The 23,444-nt window shown below is 39.5% G+C and overlaps 1 protein-coding gene across 14 annotated transcripts in view; it reads right to left on the reverse strand.

Annotated features, from left to right (window-relative positions):
• The window catches only part of MYBPC1 (myosin binding protein C1), a 79,137-nt gene extending 56,679 nt beyond the window's left edge, over positions 1–22,458 (reverse strand). For all 14 annotated transcript variants that reach the window (XM_045826422.1, XM_045826417.1, XM_045826414.1 and 11 more), the window contains exons 1-3: positions 22,307–22,458; positions 5,863–5,904; positions 3,015–3,056 (exon numbers count right to left, since the gene is read on the reverse strand). In XM_045826422.1, the coding sequence (XP_045682378.1) occupies positions 3,015–3,056; positions 5,863–5,904; positions 22,307–22,325 (103 nt within the window). In that variant the 5' untranslated portion in view covers positions 22,326–22,458. The remainder of the gene's footprint in view (positions 1–3,014; positions 3,057–5,862; positions 5,905–22,306) is intronic.
• Positions 22,459–23,444: the final 986 nt, after the last annotated feature.

The raw sequence follows: 23,444 nt of genomic DNA on the forward strand, positions 1-23,444 counted from the left end.
GTACTTTGCATCTTATTGATTTGCCACCTGTCATTCTTCTGGAAGAATCCTAAATCCTGGTAGCTTTATTTTTATAAGGACATTGTCTCACAGCATGATCTGAAAGGGGATTTGCACATGGAAATTCCTGTTTGGTTAAACACATTTTTTTTTTTCATTGTCATCTCTACTGTTTCAATTCCAGGACAAAGTGGGCAGTATTAAGGAACAGGAGAGCTGGATGAGTAAGTCCAGAGGCAAGCAAACAAACAAGCCAATCAACAAGTAGCAAAACCTCATCCTGGAAAACCAGCTATTTCCCTGACAGAGACTCTTAGTAAATATAAAAAGTTGGCGAATCTACCCACAAGCACTACTATATAAGATTGATATCAGAACCAAACCACATTCTGTGGCTACGCAGATATTTTCAGAACATTTCCGGTTGTCACAGAATGATTCAGACAATATGAGAATGGCAGTAAGGCTGTACTACTTTAAATAATGTTCTCAACAGTGACAGTCTGGGAGCTATTAACTGAATATACTTTAAGTAATTAGGGGACTAATTAAAATGTGAAAATGCACTAATATCTAGGCATGACCAATTTCAATAGCTTTAACTAGGTTGGGCTTACATTATCTCTCTGTTTTGAGGATGAGCACTCAATGGCAATTATAATTGTCTCATTCTGAAGCTCATTATTGAGTGTGCATGGAATGGTCATCCTCCTGCCCAGCAAATGTGAATAAAACTCTGTCTAGACTGTCATTGTCTATGTGATTGGCAGCAAAGCCAGCATGAAAATTCCGTTGTTCATTTCATTCCACAGGTACATATTAGGAGGTTGCTTTGTGCGGCTCTCTGCCAGACACTAGGAAAAACAACATGAGAGGCCCAAAGAGGTGTTAGGACATGGTGCCCAGCTGTCAAAAAACTTATACAGCTTGTTAAGGGAAGAAGTGAACCATTAATACGTGATGAGGAAGAGAAAAGAGTGACTGAATGACAGAGGGAACAGGACTGAGAGAACTCAGGAGGAAGGGGAGGTGGAAGTCGGGGGGAAGCTGTATAAAGGAGTGAAACCCAAGCTGAATGGTTAAAATTCAGTTAGATGGACTGAGGGTTGTCAATCTTGTTTGGGCGCATGCAAGTCTTCTTTCTCAGCCACGGCCATACATACAGCAGAGTTTATTGTGTCTATTTTTTTCTCTTAAGCATTTTCTTTAAAACTTTGCTGTCCTTGATGAAAGTAGGTAATAGTTGAAAGGTTTATATATTTAGAAACAAACTCCACTTAACCTACCTTCTTTATTTAGGGGTATCACCCTCTATCCTAAATTGATTTTCTTCCTAGGCATGTAGAGAAAATAGATATATGGCAATCTATGGACTTGGGCATGTGACTGCATGGGGCCATGGCCTTGCTTGACTGCCGCAAATGTCAGGGAAAAAATGCTACTAATCAGGACTCCCTCCCTAGTCATCTCATCTTGCTCTTTTATCAAACTGTGTCCTGCACAAAGAAGTTTTTATTGATTGCTTGACTGTTTGGTTGGGTGGTTGACTTTAACATATAGAAAGGCATTTTCTCATTTAAGCACACACATATAATTGGATGACTTTTCATATTAAGGATAAGGCACAGACTTTGTTTTAACTTTGCCAGCTTGCCCTCTGGGATCACGTCATCTTCTTTGTTGGTTGAGCCGTAGAACCTGGCCCAAACACCTTTCCAAATTTGGAAACAGAGGTGTATGCCATCGGCTTTGGAGAGAATAATGTTACAATAACTTCAGCCAGATGTCCAAACATCCTTGAACCCATCACATGGAAGAGTTCTAGGAGTCTGCATTGTCTGCATTCCATAAGCAGATAACCTTCAGACTGTGTCTCATGCAGCCAGGATTAGTATTCAGGTTACTATCCATGGGAGTCACTGAAGGTCAAGGACAAAGTGAGTATACTACAAAATTATGTGTTCATTTATGAGAGTATAAGTTCAAGTTAGTTGAAGAAAAGTGGTCCAATGTACTGAAAGAAAGAAGAAAAGTATTTTACTAATGTATAGAAGACAATAATATCATAGGAATTAGGTAAAAAGATATGGCATAGTAAGAACAAAGATACTTAACACACTTTGGAGTGATATCCAGAAAGACAGACCTTATTATAGTCTGGAAATAATTGGTTATTCTAAAATTTAAACTAAGTTATTCATTATACAAATAAGAAAATGATCATATAAGTGGTGATACAAATATGTAAAGCAGAATTGTCAAATCTGCCTCTGTCAAAACTTTCTTCTGTAGAAAGCTAATTCTCCTTAGCTAAAGATGATGGTTAGAAATGACAGTGACTTCCTCCATGACACAAAAGAATTAGTGTTTCGTGGATCCATGTAATAAAGATTACCCATGGTTTAAAACTAGACTATCTAAAAATATAAAAATAAAAATAGACTATCCACATGTAAAGTAAAAGTAGAGTAATATTCCAGAAATGAATGAGTTTCCAAATCAATAAGGAGCAATGTGATGCTTGCTTAAGGTTGTCTTGTCCACCTACATAAATTATTATATAAATCTACATTAATATACAGTGTTACAAAATGAGATGCTGGCCTTCAAAATTATTAATGAAACCTAGAACAGTTTACACAGTAACATGAAAACATTCAGTTAACATAAGACCTGGGCAACCCAGATAAGTTTCCAAATTGGTGTAATCCAGACATACCTATTCCTTGATCTGCACACTGGAAACAGAAAAGTACTAATTAATTTGTTGGCATCTCAACGAGTGCTTGTGATATTTTTTAACCATTACTGTTTTTCTTTTAGAAATTTTGTGTAATGAAAACTGATCAAAGCACCATTGGGTTGCATAGCTAAGATGAAAACAAGGAACACTTAACCACACTGATGAAAGACAGTGCCGGGAAACTCCACCGAGTCTCCCCGGCGATCATTACTGACCTCTTTCTGCTTCTAACTTTACTAGATTCAGCCTCATTCTTTCTCCCTCCGCTCACCTTTTGGTGGTGCATTTCCAGCTTCCGTCTCTTTATTTGGTTCTGTGTGGAAAGTACAAGCACATTTTAAAAAGTGTCTTAAGATATTTCATTGTGTGATAGGCAGTGTGTGTGGGGGGATAAATGAAAACAGACAGATCATAAACGATATTACATACACATTTATTATGCTGCACATGAATGATGAAGTTGGGGATTATAATGTAGAGTCACATTAAACTTTTTATAAAAGCAATTCATCTGATCACTAGAAAAAAGTATATGCACAAACACACAACAGAGATTTTGTGAAAATACATTCAGCTGTTGGGTTCACGCTAGAACATGCTGGCGTGGAACGAGTATAAAACGTGGGCCACACTCCAGTGGTCGGTGAGTCAGCACATGGTAATTAGGGTAGGTCACTTTCTCGTGGACCCCGACAAGGGTCTGACTGCCTTTCTAAGGAAGTTTGATGCATGAAGTGGTTCTAAAAGTGTTTACTTCTAAATAATGTTATAGAATGATATTAATATAATATAGCCAGGGTATAAAAGCTGTAATTGTACAAGAGTTTCAAAGAAAATACTTTGGTGCACATATTAATCTTCTGGGTCAAGATGAGTGGCAATAAGTACAATATGAAGTAGCAGTAAAATCAGAGTTTATCATGAGACCATCTACTTTGCATTTCTCTCCATGCAGAATCATATTAGTTTAGATACCTGCAAATGGTGTCTGATTTATAGTATATTTTTAAAAAGAATTCTTTCAAGCACGAACTCTCTCCTTTGATTGAATGTAGATCTGAATCTTAGTTAACTCATAAAGACATTTTCAGCAGAGTTTAGTAGGAGACTTGTTTGAGCAACAGGAAGTCAGTATTGTGCAATGAATATGAAATATGGCAAAATAAAGGAAACTTCCTAGTGGTCCAATGACAGCCACTGATCTGAAGAACAGAAGGGAAAGGTTCTATCTGTAATGGCCTGTAGGTCCTCAATCTACACAGCATTGGCAAAAATACATCTGTGTATGCAAGGAGGAAACCTACCAAAGAAGAAGTTCCTAAAAAAAGAAAAAAGCCACACATTTATACTGGTTGAAAGAAAATTAAACTTGAGCTTATCCCTGTTTAAACTCAGGTGGCACTGAGCCCGTTTCATTCATTTTGACACATAGCAATACTCTTCTATACCATTTAAGGATTTTGAGCGTGTGATCTGGTGTTCTTAGCTGGACAACGGGGCTCATGTGAGCAGTTAGATTTCTCAAACTGCCCTCCTGAAAATGATCTCCAGGGTAAAAGAGCTTCATAATCCCCTTATAAATTTCCACACACAAAAAAAGATTACTAGCTACTGAGGGTTTACTCATTTCCTGCTTTCAACTCGGCTGGACTGGTCTACAGTGACCTCCCACCCCTTGTCTTCACGCCACATTGTCAATTCAAGTAAATGCACTAAATGAATCAAATCACACAGTGTCTTGGTGAAGTTCTTAGAGTCATGCCTCATGTTTCAACCTAGTGGTTCTATTTTATTGAACTGTTCTCTGCTCTGTATTTTATTTTCTACTTGGGATAAGCAAACTGAGTACAGGGCAATGTGTTCTATTTAGAGTTCTCTACTACATCTGGTACAATTTCTCCATACCCTGGTATCCATAAGTATCTGGTAGGTAGCTCTGTATGCTTCTGAAGGGTTAGGGCAGAGTTGTGCATATGGTAGATACTTTAAGAATAATTCTTGTTAAAACATTTTTTCAATTACAGTTTACATTCAATTTTATTTTGTATTAGTTTCAGGTGTACAGCATAGTGGTCAGATAATCATATACTTTATAAAGCATTCGCCCTGTCATTTCCAGTGCCCACCTGGCACCATACATAATTATCATGAAATTAGCAGTTATATTCCCTACGCTGTCCTTTATGGCCCTGTGACTATTCCATAACCACCAATGTGTACTTCTCCATCCATCACTTTTTTCACCCAGACCCTCAACGCCTCTCCCCGCTGGCAACCATCAATCTGTTCTCTGTGTCTATGAGTCTGTGTGAACAATTCTTTAGTAAATGCTAGTTTCTCATCCTGGCCCAAGAGGAGGAATGGCGAGAGAAGGCACTTTGGTGTCTCCCTGGGAAAAAACACGTTGTTTGGGTCTGGAGATCCATGCTGGGAGCCTAGCATTCCACTTGGGCTTGTCATCCCTTCAACCCTGTTCTCTTCCTCAGGTCTGTGTAGCTGCAAAAGCACGCTTCACCTGTTGCGTGTCACTGGGCACTGCCTCTACCTGTCAAGTTCACCAGACTCTTTAGTCCTTGTTTGTGTTGCCACCTGGTGGACAACAGGGTACTAAGAGCTGGACAAGCTGGTTCTGAGGTTGAGCCGGCAGAGGCCCCCGAATCTTGCATTTCTGGAGGTGCTTGATCGTGGCATAGTTCAAGTCAAGAAGGGGCTGGTGATCTTCCAGGACCCAGGTGGGATCCACTCCCCTCTCTCACAGGAAAGATGTGTATTTTGTTTGCCCATAGCGATATGTGAGAAAACACTGCAAAGCCTTCAGTGCTTTGGATACCCAGTCTCCACAACACCCAAACCTGGGCATAATGACAACTTTGCCATAACTCGAAGGGTTTTATAACTATATGACGTGTCATCCAAATTAAGTCAATGTGAGAAGGTTATATAAACACAATGTGTTGTTGTAGTTGCTGCTGTTACTGGTATACACCTATTACAACTGTGGCCGTCCAGCTTCTCCACACGAGTTAAATAAAGCTCACAGCTCCACTGAAGGCCAAATCGTGTGGGGATAGACATTCTGGACTTGCAGCCCCAATGTGTGAGGTAGTGTTTTAACTTACCTTCCGGGGGTGGGGCTGGGGCTGGGGCGGGCGCTTCATTTTCTAGAAATGAAAAGAGTAATGGAAGTGTTAGGCTCATGAATCACTGAGAAAGCTACTTTCCTTAGCCCCTGGCTGCACTAAACTCAAGGTAGTCATCTTACCTGCACTGACAAGAAGGATGAAGCAGGCAAAGCATCCACCTGTGGCATCCAGAGGCCTGAGACACACTGCCTTTTAGCATATGGTGTGAGGTGAGGATCTAAATGGTATCATATCGATGTTCAGGTAATGGGAGAGGTTAATGATGCATAGAACACAGGTAAAATGGGGATCCAGGTGGCAGCAGCAGGGCATTTAATGGCATTGAGCCTGCTTCCCTTCTCTGGAAAATCAGATACAGCATCTACCTTATATGCATAGGGTTGCTGTGAGCATCAAATGAGACACTCTGAGTGGCAAGCATGTCCCTTAGAGCCTCAGGCATTCCCGTCCTGTAGAGTCTAAGGTGATGCTGGCGCTCAGTCAACAAGACCTCAGACCTCGCTTTCCAGAGGCACCACAGCATCTCCAACACCATCCTGCCCTCATGGGACAAACCTTCTGAATGTTGAGGAAACCGAAGTCTTGGCAGCATTTCCCTGTGCAAGACGAACCCTCTGTTCACGGGGAAAGAGTCTACCTCTCTCACAGTTGTTTTGGGAAGTATATACACCTGGAGCAGATTTCCACCTACACTTACCCGAGGTTTTCAGAGCTCTGGTTTTGAGATTTTATATCTGGCTTTGTATATCCAGAACAAAGAGCATTCTGGTGGTAAAGTCTGTTCAAGAAACTTCTGTCCAAGAATATGTCCGACTAGCTAAAGGCAGTCCCGTGACCAAAGGGCATAGAATTTCCCCTGCTGAGCTCCGTGGAGGCCCAGAATTGGGAATGAGTGGTGTGCGTGAGAACCAGCTGTTCCTCCAGGGCAGAAGAGGCAGTTAAAGAAGGTGGTATCATTTACAATTGTGTTCTGCCTGACAATTAAATATCGAGGAAAAGTTTTTGTATTCTAGGTACTTTGTGGGATCCCAGTAGCCTTATCTTTTGCCTGGATCTTGGATTTTTCACATTTTTTTCCCATAAGTGCCTTTTTCCAAGCCAAGCAGAAATGCCTCACAATGAGTGGTGTGGCCAAAAGCCATCACCACGCACAGGCCAGGCACCCTGTTTCCGCCTGGGTAGGCTGCAGCGAGCACGGACGGACCAGCCTCACAGCAATAGAAATCAAGGAAGGAGCGGTGCAGGGCTGCCGTGTTGTAGCAACGTTTTCTTCCATCACTAATTTTTTGTGCTGGGTATAAACTCCAATGTATTGTTCTAAAAAACTATTTTCATTCAGATGTCCATAAGTAAGTACACTATTTTTTACTAATTAGGGAGAAAAAATGACTAAATGGAAAAGAAAACATATAACCTTTCAGATTGGCAGATGAGAATGTGGCAGGATGTGATGTGGTTTAAAGATACAGTGAAAAACAAACAAACAAAAAAGGTACAGTGAAAGACCAGTGTTCCTTAGAAATGGTGTCGAGAGAAATGCTTTTGCTTCTTTGCCACGTCATGGGAAAGCTCTTTAGTACCAGCATCAACCAGAAGATGAAGCCCTTGGTCAAGGCAATTTATGTTCAGAGATCTGAGTGCAGAGATGGAACTCGAATGCTGACTTCTTGGCTTTGGGTGAGTTGATGCAGCACCCAGCTATCAGGAGACCAAGAGTGAGAGCCAGTTTCTCTGACCTGCTGTCTTCTGGACAGTTGCCCATTGCCTGAGGACCTCTTCCTTCTTGCCAGACAAGTTTTGCCAACCTCCAGTCTCTTTTTCCCCCAGGCGCAGGGATTACTTAGGCCACAACTGGGTTTCATCCTGTTTTCGTACACGTACACGAGAGGGTCCCTGTTACCTGTCGGGTTAGGTCTGCATTCTTCAGGTCAGCGTTCAAAGCCACTGTCAGCGGGCACTTCCTCCCTCTCCCTCCTGGTGCCCCTCTGCTCCAGAGCTGGTGTCTCTTTTCATCTTCTGACCTTTCTGCCACTAAGAGTGATTGATGATCTTCTTCCCAAGAGACCTTTTGTTTTTTCTCTATGTATGATTGCGTCAGACCGACCTAGGTTTGAATCCTGACTTTACACCTGATTAGTTGTGTGACCTGGTGCAATTCCTTAATCTCTATCAGCTTGGTGTCCCCATCTGTGAAATGAGAATAGTAGAATAAATGCCCTCCTAGGGTGCTAATCCTATATAAAATGCCCAGCACAGTGCCTGGCACATAGATAGAGCTCTGCAATTTACAGCGATGACTGTTACTACTACTGTCCTATGGCCATCTTGGTCTGTCTTCTTGACATTTGTCTTAAGACTCTCAGAGCTAATTATTCCATTTTGTTCCTCTCCCTTGTTTTCTTGGCATTCTGGACCACATCATAATACATTCTTTATTCATGAATTATTTTTAAATTATTTTTCAGTTGTTTCTATATATTTATATTTCTTTTCCTTCCCACCTAAACAAGGACAGGGATCTTTCATTCCTTTCCTTTCTCCTTAGTATCTCATTTATTGCTGAAAACACATTAAATGACCAAAAAAGAAAATTAAGAAGGGCTTCTTTGGTGATTGTGTACAAACTATCAAATTGGCTGTGCTTTCTCAGCATCTCTGTAAACAAAGGCCTACTTTGTAAGGGAAGCTGTGGTTGCTTAAAATCCTGTTTTGGAAGTAAGGCCAAGGGTGAATGAATTCTAGTCAAATAAACAAAAGAGAATTGTCTTGGACACTGAAACTGTAAATGTGCCCTGAAAGTGAATTCTCCATGTCCATTGTGTCTGTGGTCCCCACGTTCTATGTAACAGACCCCAAATCAAACCAAAGAGAATTTAAAAGGCTTAATTCAACTTCCAAGAAATCCACAGAAAATGGGTCATTAACAGCTAACTGCAGCAGATAGTCAGAACTATAGAAACATAGAATATTAATGCTGGTACATTTTTAAGAAGGTTGCAGGAACAAAAGTAGAAAAACACATGCCTGCCTCGTAGGTAGGTGGAGCCAAACATTGTCCTTCTAAAAATCATAGATACCCCAAAACTTTACAGCCAGTGAAGGAATAAATAAAGCACAACCACTTTTTGACACCCACTGCATGCAGCACCTAGTACATGTTAATTCTTATAATCCATACAGTTCTATGAAGTCCATACTGTAGTTATCCCCATTTTGCAGATAAGAACGGAGTCCCTACGAGGTCCCACAGCTCATGAAGAGTGGAGCCAGGCTCTGGCCCAGGTCTGCCTGACTCGGAACCTGGACTCTGCAGCCTGAGGCTGCAATTCCCCTCTCAGTTGCTCAGGCTTGTGGAGGCAAAAGTAAGCTGATGGACCTTTCAGAGATATTACTGCATTTTTCCCTGCACTGAATTGATTGGTTTTTATAGTCATGGCCACCTGGTCCCATATGATGGATGTTGCCCTGTCTGTAGGGGTGGAGTGAGCCTTAATTTCCTCATCTATGCATTGGAAATAATAGCAGAATAGACCTTAAGGGGTGTTGGCAGGAATGAATGAGTTCTTGCAGGGATGGGGAACATGGTACACACTTTATATGTTCTATCCCTTTATGGTTATCATCATCTTTATCAGGATTTTATTCTGACACACCTGTGAAGATGACACTCATGTCTTTCTACACATGCCATCTGCTAGGGACTGGCCTTATTTTGAGGTCTGTGGGCTGCATCATGTTAGAACATATTTAGAATTGGGGCGGGGGATGAGAAAGCATCTGGGAACTGAACAGAGGAGGTAGGCCTCTCGCTCTCCTACTGTGAAATGGTAATAATTGATTTTCATGAAATTTACATGCAATATATAGTTTGTACAATGTAGATAACTTGATCAATCATTTAATCCTGGAGGACAGAAAAGATGAAAAAAAAGAAAAAGAACTCTCAATAGTTTGCAAGGCATTTGAAACAAAGAATCCCTGCTGTCTTAACCCTGGAGAGATGGGAAACCAGGAGTGGCAAAGGCCAAGCAGCACACGACTGGGACTGACTAGACACCACTGAAGTTAGCCTCCAGGCCCAACGCTGTCTTACTTCACTTCACACCCGTGCCTCTGACTTTGCCCACAGCTTTTCCACTCCTCTAAAAATCAGTTGCTTGTTCCCAACATTCGTTAGCTACCTCTGTAACAATGATTCACTCACAGCCGTTTCCACAGGACCCCACTGAATAGGGACCAAAAGAAGAAGGCCCCGGGCAACCAGAATTCATTGCTGCCCCATTATGAATTTAATAAGGGGAGGGAGAGCTTATAGAGAAGACGAAGATGAGATGCCGGTGTCTAAGAGGCTCACAGGTAAATGAACTGCCCTTTCTATCAATTGACTCACCAAGCCAGGTAGCTTTGCTCTCTCAAAACATTTGAAACGCACCACCTCAAGGCCCCTCTGCTGCTTCTGAAACTGCGGTGTACATACAGATCATCTAGGGAGTTTGGTCAAGCGCAGATTCTGACTCTGGGTTCAAGATTCCACATTTCTAACGGCCTCTCGGATGATGATGCTGATGCTGCCCGTCCCTGACACTCATTTTGAGTGACAAGGCTCAGACTATGCCCTAAATATCACCAAGTCCTCTTCATTTCAAATGCCATCATGAATGCTAAAGGGTTTACAGTAGATGGTGACTTTTCTTCTCTCTTTGACCACAAGCTTCTTGAGGACAAGGCCTGTCTCCTTCTTTTCAAATTCCGCGCAGCAGGTGCTCCATAAATATAGTTGACTGGCAGCCTGTTCCTATGCCACAAAAGCCCCTTCTCCTCGCTGCCAAGAAATGAAGAAGCGGCCCCTGGCACTCCAAGGGCAGCTTTCTTGGTCTGTCTTACCCACAGGGAACACAATGTCTGCCCTCCCGCTGGCTGTATACTCACAGGCAGTCACCCAATCCCATTATTTATATTTCTTCGCATTGTCAACACTTTCCTTCCATTTCTTAACAAGGGCAGGAAGGCAATTAGGGCTAGAGTTTTGGCCATCTGTGACGGAACATCCCTTGCCTTTCTAAGGAATCCCCTCTTTCAAAATCTGGGCTACATTTCGTAGCAAAAGCCCATTCAGAACAAGCTTGCCACCTCCTCTATCAACCAGCTTAGCTTTGCTGTGACTGTCAGAAGGCACCTAGTCTTGGGAAGCTCTTGAGATCTTCCATTTTAAGCCTAAGAGCAAACAGGTACTTATTCAGGCGAGGTCCTACTAGACCTCGCTTTTTCAAAAACAAAGGGCAAATTCTATGCGACTTTTCTACCAGGTGAATGAAGCTGGTTTTTTGCCTCCCTCTCCTCATCCCACTGTCTCCACTGGAAAACACACTAACAGGATAGAGAAGTAGGTATATACAAGTTGCTGTTTGCTCTTTTAACAAAAAGAAATCAAGGTATCCTGAAAAAATAAGCCCAGGGAACTATTTTAATAAACAACATGAAAATTAATCAGATTCTAAACCAGCAACTAAAGCTAGCTCCCTCCTCCTTTGGCAAAGGCGGCTGTTCTTTGATCCTGTTAATTCACAGATATAGACTTTCCCTCTGCAACCCTGAAATGCTTTCAAAGGGCTCGAGCTATTTCTGGTGGATTTTTCCTATGACCACCTACTGTAAAAAGCACAGGTATGCCATCAATGGCAGGCCTGCACAGTGAGTGCCAGGGCATTCTAATTGACGGGCACTGGTGGCAGCTATTAAATAGACAACTCATGTGTGGCCTTTGTGCTGTTGTTGAAAGACTGGGAACCCAGGACTCCAAAAATGGGTCTCCAAGGCAGCCCATCTCTACTTGCAATGATCAAGGGTTCCATGGTCAATAAATTAAAGGGGGCGAGGGAATTGGAAGTCTTAATAGGCATTAACCTGACTCTCTGTATGTATGTGTCTCTTCACTAAAATGATACAACCAAACCAGCTCTCTCCTTCCCATGGGCTCACTGGCTCAAGTAATACATTGCTTGACCTGCTTAAAAATATTTTATGGGCCTCTGTGTGCAATGTAATTTAGCTTTTTGGTAGCATGAACAGCACAATTATATCATATAATATGCTTTGTCAGCATAGAAAAGACAATAAGAACATATAACAGTCTTTATCTTTGAGTGATGGGATTCTAGTTTTTTTTTGTGGTTTTCTTTGTGTCACTTTTTAAAAATAAATGTACTAAAATCATCCTTTGGTAATTTGGGGTGCAGGAAAATATTGTATGTTATTCTTTATTATTTCTTATTCTTAAAGTCAAATTTCTGGTTTGAAATAAAATATAGGGTCTGGCACAAAGAATGCCCTCTTTTTTATTATAAAATCTTTTATTACAAAATCATAAGCATGTAATTCTGTGACATAACACTATCACACTCAAGCACATCATATGACATGTTAGGTGAGATGTTCAAATTAAAACTATAACTTATTCCACCTATATTATTACCCTACCAACCACCCTCCAGCAGATGTCGCTTCTGCTGCCGGACCTTGTACGTGAATGCCGTATGTATCGTAAACTTTATGGTGATTCAGGCTCTATCTGGCCAGCTCCCATCTGTCATTTTAGGTAGTACAACAAATTATCTTTCTTTTTAGAGTAAATATGTCATATTCACTGTGAGGTGCTTTCCCCACTGGCGGTGGGGTCTGTACCGTGCACATTTGCAGTCGGGACCTCGCATGCCTAGACAACAGAACAATGGAAACTGCTTTAGTACAAAATATGGTTCACACACAGGTATTCATCACTCTGAGAGGAGTTTTGATTATATAGGTCATAAGCATCACCAAAACAATCAGCCAACACAAATGACAGTGCATTTCTACTGGCCACATTGCTTATGCATTAGGGATATCAATTTTGGACATAAATTAATGTTTAATTTAATGTTCTGATGGTTTTGTTGTTTACTTTGTCCCCTGTTCTGGTCATCATAGACTATAGATACTGATATTTTACACCTTGAGATTTAAGAGAATTACACATTTTTTTAGAGGCAATTCCATATTAATTTATAATACTGATTCTTGAAGTATGGTCTGGGATCCCCAAGAGTCCCCAAAACCCCTTTGGGGAGTCCGCAAGGTAAAAACTATTTTTTAAATAATGCTAAGACACTTTTTGTCTTTTCTTACTCACATTTTGTCACAAATATTCTGTAATGTTTTCATAGGATATATGTGTGATGACATAATGTTCTGACGGCTAATAAAACTTATGCTGTGTATTCTTATGTTATAAAATTTTTATCAATTTTAATTTCTAATATAATAAATACTGATAGATATAATGAGCAAAACAAATGCTTTTCAATTTCCTCAAAAATTATTAAAAGTGCAAATGGACCTGGGACCAAAAGGTTTAAGAAACACTTGGAATTTATTGCAAATCTTGTTAAAAAATATTTTGTGTGTGTGCTTTTTGCTTTTTTTAAAAAAATAAACTCATGTTATATGCCTTGTTTAGGAAAAAATCTGTAGTCTTGATTAATAAAACAAATAAAGTGGTCAGAATAAAAGCCATAAACTGATTTAGGGGGTAATAACTTATTTTCCTATCACAATAATACAGACAAAAGGGCAATGTTGTCTACTACCTCTCCTATTCAGAATTTAACTATCTAACATTCTCACTTATTCAGACAACAACTGCTGACCAGCGCATTAAAAGGGTCCCCCAAGGACGAGATGGACTTGTCTGAAGCTCCTCAAGCCCCCCAAACTCCAAGCACTAAAAGCATAAGTGCTTTACTCACAAGAGAAGCCCCTGACCCAGGTCCTCAGTGAGTCTGGGAACTGGGAGGGCCAGGGTGAGGCAGGCCAGGTGCCTAGGTAACAGCTTTTAAGGAGGCACTCACTCACAGGTGCTGACCTTGCACTTGTACAACCCTGAGAGTGAGTGCCTCCTTAATGTGATGCCATAGGTGCTCTGCAGACACTCAGTGGACTAGCCCTACTCAGCCAGATTGATGACCTGGTCTGGGGACTAGAGCAAACGACCAAGGGGCTGCTTCACACACTGACTGAAAAGAGTAATAAAAGAAGACAGCGGCTTCCCAGCAAAGAATGCAACAGGAGAGCTATGAAAAATTGGGCACAAAGTCCAATACAAATAATAACGACCCATTTAGTACAAAAGCAAATAATGTGGGCTTCAGGATATCACATGGTACAATAACTGATACCTAAAATTTAAAACAAAGTTAAATTATATCCATTCTAGTTTGCTTTTAAAACCAAGGGATAATATATTACATTTTAGGTATGTTTCTGTCCAAATTGAAATAATAAGGTTCAAGAACAAAAACTTTTGGCTATCCAGAGAATCCAGCTATTCAGAATGATTCAATCAGTTTAATCCATATTTATTTACTGTGGCTAAGTATTGCCAAGGACTGTATTTTATGATTCTGAATAGAAGTTTCATTGTGTATCACGTATGTAAAATTTCAGTGGCTCGTTATTCAATTTTATGGAATTTCCCTGAATCCATAGAGTTTTTTTTTCTTCTCCTAGTCAACTTGTTCTTATATCTTTCTAATTACAAATGTTTCAACTCAAGATGTCACTCCACACAGGAAGAGGGTTGACATGTGATTAGTATTATATTGCAAAAAACAGCTTCTCACTATTAACAAGGGGCTGGATGAAAATAAGACCTTTTGCTAAGACCTGATGACTTGTCACCTTATCCTTATCCTTACATGTTTTAAACTAACAATTAAATGGGAGTTGAACAGCATAGTAGTGTGCGAAAACCTTCACTTATGTTGAAAATGTTTAAAACCTTTGCACAGGTCAAAAGAAAGTTTTTGCAAAAGTGACTTGAATAACAATTTCCTCATTTAGCCCCTCATTCTGCCTTTCCTGGGGTTCTGTTCCTGGGCTGACCAGCACCACCCTCATATCACTCTTGGGTGGTCATAGGGTTATCAGACAAATTCTGTAAAGGCCTTGCCCCAAGGCATTGCTGGGCTTCAGGTTGGGTAACTTGCTAAAAATAGAGGAAGGACAGTGCCAATGCCAGGTGGGGTCATAAAAATAAAATTCCACAGCAGTAAACACAGCGGCACTCAATCAATCACCTACCACGTCCATTATGTGATCACGGAGAGTTCTTCATGGGGCTCTCTCAGAAATATTCAGCTTGGAGGGAGACCCTACCTGCCAAGAAGCACCCCTAGTGGGGAGAAAAATCTTAACATCCAACAAACCCAAGCCTGCTAACCCTTGGTGGTGGATTTAGTTACATATACGGGGTGACTCTTTTACCTGAGAAAGGCCATGCCCCACAATGGGACAGTGAACAAACAACTGGTTGTCATCATCTAACAACTGGAGAGCCTCAGCTGGACACCACACATTTCAGTGGGAACATGCTGGAGGCTCTGCGACTACAGAGCTCTGATCTGATTCCTGCGTGAAAGCTGAATGCTTCCCCTCAGGTTAAAAAAAAGAGGGGTGCTTCTGGTGGTATCAATGATGGCTAGGATAGTAACAACAACTCTTTTGCAATGTATGATAGATGTTAACACAAGGTAAGGAGCTGAGTAGTGGTTATGTATTTTATAGTGGTTATCATATATTGGTATAAATGCCCTCAAAATTTACACTAAATGTAAAGCATTTAGCACCTTTAACAGACAACATTTCTGAGTTTGCTCTTTAGAAGGAAAATGCAGTTCTCATTATGAGCTAAGTCCTGTTCTGAGCTTTCTACCTGATTTATCTCATTTAATTCTTATAGAAACCCAATGAGTTAGGTACAACGATTATTTTTATTTACAGATGAGGAAACTGAGGCATATGAAGTGTAAATAGTAACTAAGTACTTGTACAACTGAACTTCAAACTGTCTAGAATGTTCTATGAATAATAGTACCTTTGTTTATATCACTGTTTAATAATTATATTATTAAATAATAATTATTATTATTAAATAATAATTACATTATTTATTTAATATGCAAAAAGCCAAAATATATACTATATACAGAACTACTCTAATGCCATCTAACTGAAAAAATGAGAAATTAAAATGGGGAATTATACACACAAGCAAATTTTTAGTTATAAGCAGAGAATTCTGTTCCAAGATACATAAAATTTTATAGAAGCGAGAAGCTATTACCTAACCCAAGCAAAGAATTCCTGAGAAAATTTTTCAAAGATTTGATGTTATTTAGAAGAAGAATTAGATGATATGGGAGAAAAAAATTTAGCCCCAGGTTCTTGTAAATATCTAACATAAAGACAAGAAATTAATAAACAAAAATGAAGAACAAGATGATAAGATCTAACATCAACATGTTATTAGATATAATTTTAGATATTGTATTGATGTGCCAACTAGGCCCATGAAGGTTCCTAAGGGAGCGTGAGAGGGCAGAAGTCTTACCAAAGTGGATTTCAAGCTTGAATCACCGTAGGCAGGGGGGGCAGTGCTGGAGCAGAGTGAGACACAAACTGCTACAAGAGCCCAGAGAACAGGGGGAATGCGGATGGGAGGGGCTGTGCAGGGCGGACTGGAATAAAGGGGGGAAATGGGACAACTGTAATAGCATAATCAATAAAATGTATTTTAAAAAACACAGAGAGCAGTAACTCAGCCTTGAAGGGCATAATGAAAGTCAGACTGCAGGTAGTTTTTTGTGAACTCATTTTAGAGAGAGAACTAAGCATGCGAGTAAATGGTCCCGGTCTTTCTCTTTGCCAAATCCGCCACTTCACACCCCAATCTGATGGAGCCCCAAACTTCACTGTGGAAATATATATAAAAGCACATGAAGAACCTGCCCCACAGATGGGAACATCCTGAACTGTGGTGTGTTGTCTATTTGTGTGGCTATACAAAACAACGCTCTTTGTAAATTGTAACGGGGCTCATCCAGGCAAAAGCGATTTGGGTGCAGCAAGACAATACGTCACTGAAGTTTTGAGTCTGCGTTTGAAAAAGCTGTGGGGACAGAAGCCGTGTTCTCTCTGGTGATGAGATAATTTGCATACATGTAGGGAATTAAGTGACAGAGTCTCTTTTTCTGTTAAACAGTTTCATATCCTTTAATCATTATACTTTCAAATTTGAAGGAACGGCAATACTCTGAACCGGCCAAGGACTCCTGCAGAAGAGACGTCTGTTTCCATCACAAACTGACAAAGTGGAAACAAAGAAAGAAGACATGGCCCTATCCCCTCAGCCACATGTACAAAATTAAAAGTTTTCTGCTTATTTTTGATTGCTGGAGCTTTAAGCCTGTTCTTCATTACCTAACTCACCCAAGCATGTCTAGGGATGAGATCTAGAATTACCACACTGGCTGCCGAGAGTATTTTGTGTCTATTAATATAGGTTTCATAGACTAATTAAAAGGGAGTACAGACAAAAATAGTAATTATTAACAACAATAAAAATTCTTCTCTGTGTGTCCATAAAGAGCCTACAAATAAATTTAAATGCAACAATCACCAGGAATTTAAGCAAACTTAATGGAAACGTTTTCTAGGGCTGTAAAAACAATAGCACTTAATTCTTTTCAGAGCAGCCTCTTCCCACAACTCTCTGAAATGAAAAAAAAGAAGAGTATATATTTGTTCATGGAAGTATTACAAAAACATTGTTTCATATTCACTCAAGGTTTTAAAGTGACCATTTATCTTTTTATTTTTGTGCCCAAGTGTTTTTTGTTTTTTTTTCTTCTTTTAAAGTGCATTCAGCCTGGGTAATTTGTTCCAATACTCATGTCAGCTTCAGGGACTTTGAAATTGGTATAAATAAGAAAACTCTGCCAATTGTTCATAGCGACTCTAAAATACAATGTCTCAAGGCCACGTCTCATGGACAAAATGAAATGAGCCGTTGAGAGAGCCAAGGATCCTTACGCACAATACCACGCTTTGTCCTTTCACTGGGTCCCTCAGAGCTGCCAGAGCACCAACCCTCGACCTTTCTTCCTTCCACCAACTTTCTTACTCGCCTACTTTGCTGCTGTTTCAAAGTTCTGGGGGAGACTTTTCCTGAATGACTGGAGGAGAAGTAAGGATACAACTTGTTTTTCCCAAGGGTTTTTAAGGCAATGTATTTAGGGCGCATGAAAGGAAAGAATCGGCCAATCCTTTATTTATCTTCCTAACAGGTGCAGTCCGGACAGTCGTAAAATCAGGCTACTGAAAAAGAATGATTTTGCCAAGTATTAAGTCCCTCTAGTGTGCATTTGCCCCAGAGTGTTCTTTCTGACAACAGACAGCTCAGATCTACTGCAGACTGCTCCAGTACAGCATAGCGATGTTTTCTCAGGGGGAGAAAGATATTGTGACATTCATCAAATGTCTTTGTGTCTCTTCCAAATCTTTAGCTTCGCCTAAATGAACCCCTTAAAATAAGACAGTAGTTGCCCTTGATAAAATACCTCCTCCCTCTTAGGGGGGAGGTATTTCTCCCATTCTTTCTCTTACTTACTGCAAATTAACTTTGCCCCAGTTTGAGAGAAAGGTAATATTTTATATATTAGATGATTTTCTAAAGACAAGTTTATTTTGATGTTTGAAATAAACCATCTAGTCTCATGCAGCTAGAAAAGGAAGGTCAAAGAGTAAGTAGAAGAGGGAGATTTTCCGTCACTATGGTTTCCTTTCTGATAATGATTAATCCTTGAGCAATGTTGAGAAATAGGCAAGAGGTAATGAACGCTGCTCTACACTGGGATAGTGTGGGGGCTTTATCAGAATTTTTAAATGTCATGAAATCTCTAGGGAAACCAAGACAGAAAGAGAGCAAACAGAACAGTCCTTTGGACTTAAAGTTATTCTTCCTCACTGCATCCCTGCCTATTCCTACTGAAAAGGGCCAAGACAAATTAGGCAGATAGGTATTGCATGTTGATATAGCAAAAGAATCTGTCACAGCAATGCCATCCCTTTGATTCTTAGAGTTATTAGAATGGCCCCTTAAAATTTATGGTCATAAATGGAGGTATATCTTTCCATATGTTTGAGTTTGCAAGAAGAGATCTCACATGGGTGATGAAGAAGTAGCAGTGAGTCTCCCAAGGGTTTTTTGAAAGTACACAAACACCAAGGAAGAACTTTTGCCTATTTCCTACAAGCTAAGTACATAAAATATAAAAAGGCCCGATATGTAACAAAAAGTGAAATTTGTGTTGAAGCCTCAACTTGATGTTTTAGAGGAGAGTTTTGCTGGTATCTTGAGATTTAGACAGTTAGCAATTGTCTAAGTGTGTTAGGAACCAGTGTTATGGTTTTAATTATCACAAACTACAGAGATAAAATTCTGAAGAATCATCTTCTGGGGGTTTTAAGAGATGTTTATAGTATTTTTAAACTATTAGAGATTCTACCACAGAATAAAGGCTTTGGGTATTTTCTAACTTCATGTTGATAAAATTGCATTTTGACAGGAAAGAAAAATTTCCAGTGAAAGGTGATTTTTTTTTTAAACTACACAGTAGAACCCAGGGGCTGTGAGGGCTTTTAAAACAGAGACCATGTTGAAACATATTTCTAAAATCCCTGAAACTGGCTCATGGTAAATGCTCCATTAATGGGTGATACATATATACATGTGTGCAAAGCATTCCCCCAAATCTCCAGCTTTTTTCTCACACCTTCTCTCGCTATGAGAATAGAATAACTTGAAATTACAAGGCGTCAGGTTCTGCATGAATTCAAAGTGTAAGATAGGCCTTTTATGTAGAACTGGCAGTACAAGTAATATCGTTCTCTAAAGAATAAGTACACAACTGATAAAGGTGGAGAGGAGGGAATGGGAAGTGGTTGCTCCTTAAAAATAATACTTTCTTCCTCCAAAAGTGGTTGACAAGTCACCCAGAATATTTTCAAGTGTCTAAACAAGGACCCTGTCACTTCCACCAGAGTTCCTCCTTGAGGCCCAGAGTTACACCTACACATTGCCCTCCTCCTTAAAAGGTCCAGCTCTTCCAAGACCCGACAACATGAAGGTCCCAGAATCAGGTCACAGTAGGTTGGGAGGCAGTTGAGAGATACATCATTTGCAACTTCGGGTGCTGAAAACTCAGCCTCTTTCAAAGAGTTGCCAGGTCCTCCCGGATCCTAGGAGGGCCAAACAGCCCGTGTAGTCTATCAAGAGTGACAGCAAGTGGTCACGTCCTTCCTGGCCATGAGGAAGAGGGATGGTACGACTTGCAGGGGCTGGAGGAACCTGTCCCTTGGGAATGTTCCTGCAGATTGAAGTGACTCTGAAGAATTGGTGCGGAGGCAAGTTTGATTCTTGAGGCTATCTTTCAGAGGAATGTTTCCATGGAACAAAACCAATCCCAGTTAAGGATGAAATCAGTTAGGAGAAGGTACAAAGACCAGAATAGTTCCTGAGTTGACACAGTCCTTGCTGTTCTGGCTCAAAACAATGTTAAAATGCAATGTTTTCACCAGAAAAAGTCTTCAAGGTGCAGTTTCTCTAGGAATCATTTCTGCTGGTGAGGAAACAAATTTTAAAGTCCCTGTACTTCCTCAAAGGATTTTAAATATACCAGTCATTCTCTTTTTATCTCCACTCCCACCACCCAAATTTAAACCAACCAAGAATCTATGAGTATAAAATTACTGCCTTGGGTCGGGGAGGGGGGCGGCAGGGGGTGGATATCAACAGTGCTTTTATAGCAAAAGAAAATCATGAGGACTTTGTATCTCTGTTACTTTATTAAAAATATACATTTGAGGTGGGGGTGAGCTGAAGTTAAAGATATAGTTTCCTCTTTGTAGCTCTAAAATGTCATTGTCTCTAAAAGTGGAATGGGTCAGACTGAATAGTCAGACACAAAGTAAACATTTATCACATTCAGCAATCAGAATAATTTAGTTGGCATTATAGGCCATACAGTCTGTCATCTTTCTGTGTAGTAGTTTGTCAACTTTCTTGTCATTTTCAAGTGGGCTTTGAAATAATCTATGCAAATTCACCCACTAAATGTGGGATAATTGAAACAATATTCTGTCCTCAGGAAACGTAGAATGCATTTCATCCAAATAAGCCTTGAAGAGGCTGGTCAAGTGACAGATCAAATAAAAAGGACACTTAATACACATGTAAATCATTTGCATTACAAATAAGACACTTTAGCAGGGTTTGGACTCCCTGCCTGATAGTCCGGATTAAGTTCCCATATTAATGCATGCATTTGGTGTGGTTATTTCGGGTGGAAGACTTCATCCATCAATGCCCTCCACCACTAAGTAAAGCCAACCTGTAAACCGATCACCACAGCCTGTCAACACTGGTTACTTAATTACATAAAGAAAATATATTTCAAAGACTTCGGTTAGTATTTTAACCTGGGTTCAACGTCTAGCATCTTTTTTCAAGGTTCTTCAAAATCACAGTTTAAGAATTAAAAATGAATAAACTAAATACTATGTTTTGCTCCCTGCTCATTTTTTTTTACATTTATTCACAGAAGTGAAAAATAAAAACTCAGTGAGCAGTAATGAAGGCTAATATGAATGAAATAAAAATTTAAGGTGACATTTCCATTCCAAATAAACTACATGTACTTGTGCTGTTAATTTGTGTTTTTCATTAGTCATTTTCGTAATTCCTAGTTCCAATTTATTTATATTATTAATTTGTACTTTCAAAATTTTGATTTTCTTATAGAAAGGAGAAACATTTCTTCTAATAAGAATATTTTCATATTTTCAGTTTAATTATTTTCCAAAGGCTACATATTATGAAATTGTATACAGTAAAACTCATTAAAGAACACAATCCATCAATGATATTCAAGATACTCTCTTTTACTCAGGTGTTTGATTTTTCTTTCCATGCAAGGATTTAATAATATGATAACTAATGAAGTGTCAAAAACACTGATAAAAGTAAAAAATGCTTCCATCTGTATAATCTATATATCTGTCCATGAAAAAAAAACAGAGCAAATCTGGAAATACTGTCAAAAATTCTTTTTTGAAATCTTGATCAAATTTATTAACCATTTAAAAAAGCATTCCAAGTCACTCCCCCATACACAGATTGCAAATTCATGGTGAAAAATTCATGATTGAACCTAAGAAAATATACTTGAAAATGCAAGTTGCTCACCATAAGCAATTAACATCCTTAAATTACTTTAAGAATCCCATAAAATTGAATATAAAATTATTATTTGAAACTTCAGTCAATATCCATTTACAAAATATCCTCATCAGATATTTTCAAATTGGTATATTTTTCATATATTTTTCCTCTGGTCCCTTTATTATCAGGGATCTTTTCCTGAAATCACAGTGATTCTATTATTTTATAGTCTATTTAAGAAATTGGATTTGTTTAAAAATAAATACCAAAGTCAACACCTTTTATTTAAAAAGTACAACAAAATGATTTATGGATGAGTCTTACCCTTCGTAGGTTCTGGCATGGCCACAATAAAAAGTTGTTCTCCAAAGAGTTTGCTCCCTTCCAATAGTAGTTGACAGAAACCCCACGAGCAGTTGAGAGATGGTGCAGGTCAGTGTGACAAGCAGTTGGGGAGAAATCCTGTGCTTTTGTACTGCCTCTGAACATCAATCATGTGGCACCGCCCCTTCTTGAGCACAAGGATGCTGGAACTTGACAGCTAGGAGGACCTTTCTCACATCTGTTGTCTGCACTCTGCTCTCTCCCTTACTGGAAGCAACCTCCTGTCGGTCTCATGTGGCTGATGAGAACACCTCTAACTTTCTAAATTCAGCTGCAGCCTCGTGTTCCTTCTTACTCTTTTTTTTCTCTCTCTCTCTCTCTAACGGAGTCGAGTGTCGATTCAAGAGTGAAAAAAGTTTGCTAGATGGTAAAAAAATGAAATTAAAAAGTGTAATATACGAATTCAACATCTACCTTATTTTTTACTAAGGTTATAAAGGAAAACCTCTGAATTAAGATGATGATTGTCCAGTCCCATTAGATTTTTGTTTTTGTTCATTCTTAGTTATTGGATTTATTTTTTCTTATTTTTGCCAATAATAATGTTAATTTGAAAAGCCAAATTTTTATGCTCAATATCTACTCTCATTTTATCCTCCAAGAATAGTAAAGGGTTCTATTAAGGAATATCAGTCTTTACCTCTTCTCAAGAAACATCATCTAGTCACTGGTTTGATTCCCAGTCAGGGCACCTGCCTAGATTGGAGGCCAGGTCCCCAGTAGAGGGCGCACAAGAGGCAACCACACATTGATGTTTCTCTCCCTCTCTTTCTCCCTGCCTTCCCTTCTCTCTATAAAATAAATACATAAAATTAAAAAAGAAACATCATTTAAAATAATTACATGGCATATAAAAGAATAAAGAAATGATACAGGCTGCCACATGGATGAAGCTTGAGTACATTGTACTAAGTGAAAGAAGCCAGACACAAAAGACTAAATATCGTGCAATTTCATCTACGTGAAATGCCCAGGATACTCAGAAAGTTGATTAGTGGTTGTCAGGGGCTGGGGGAAGGTCGAATTAGAAGTGACTGCTAATGAATATGGAGTCTCCTTTAGGGATGATAAAAATGTT

Source organism: Phyllostomus hastatus, unplaced genomic scaffold (assembly GCF_019186645.2).
Source record: "Phyllostomus hastatus isolate PE091 unplaced genomic scaffold, TTU_PhHast_1.1 phas_scaffold_755, whole genome shotgun sequence".
Classification (NCBI taxonomy): Eukaryota; Metazoa; Chordata; class Mammalia; order Chiroptera; family Phyllostomidae; genus Phyllostomus; species Phyllostomus hastatus.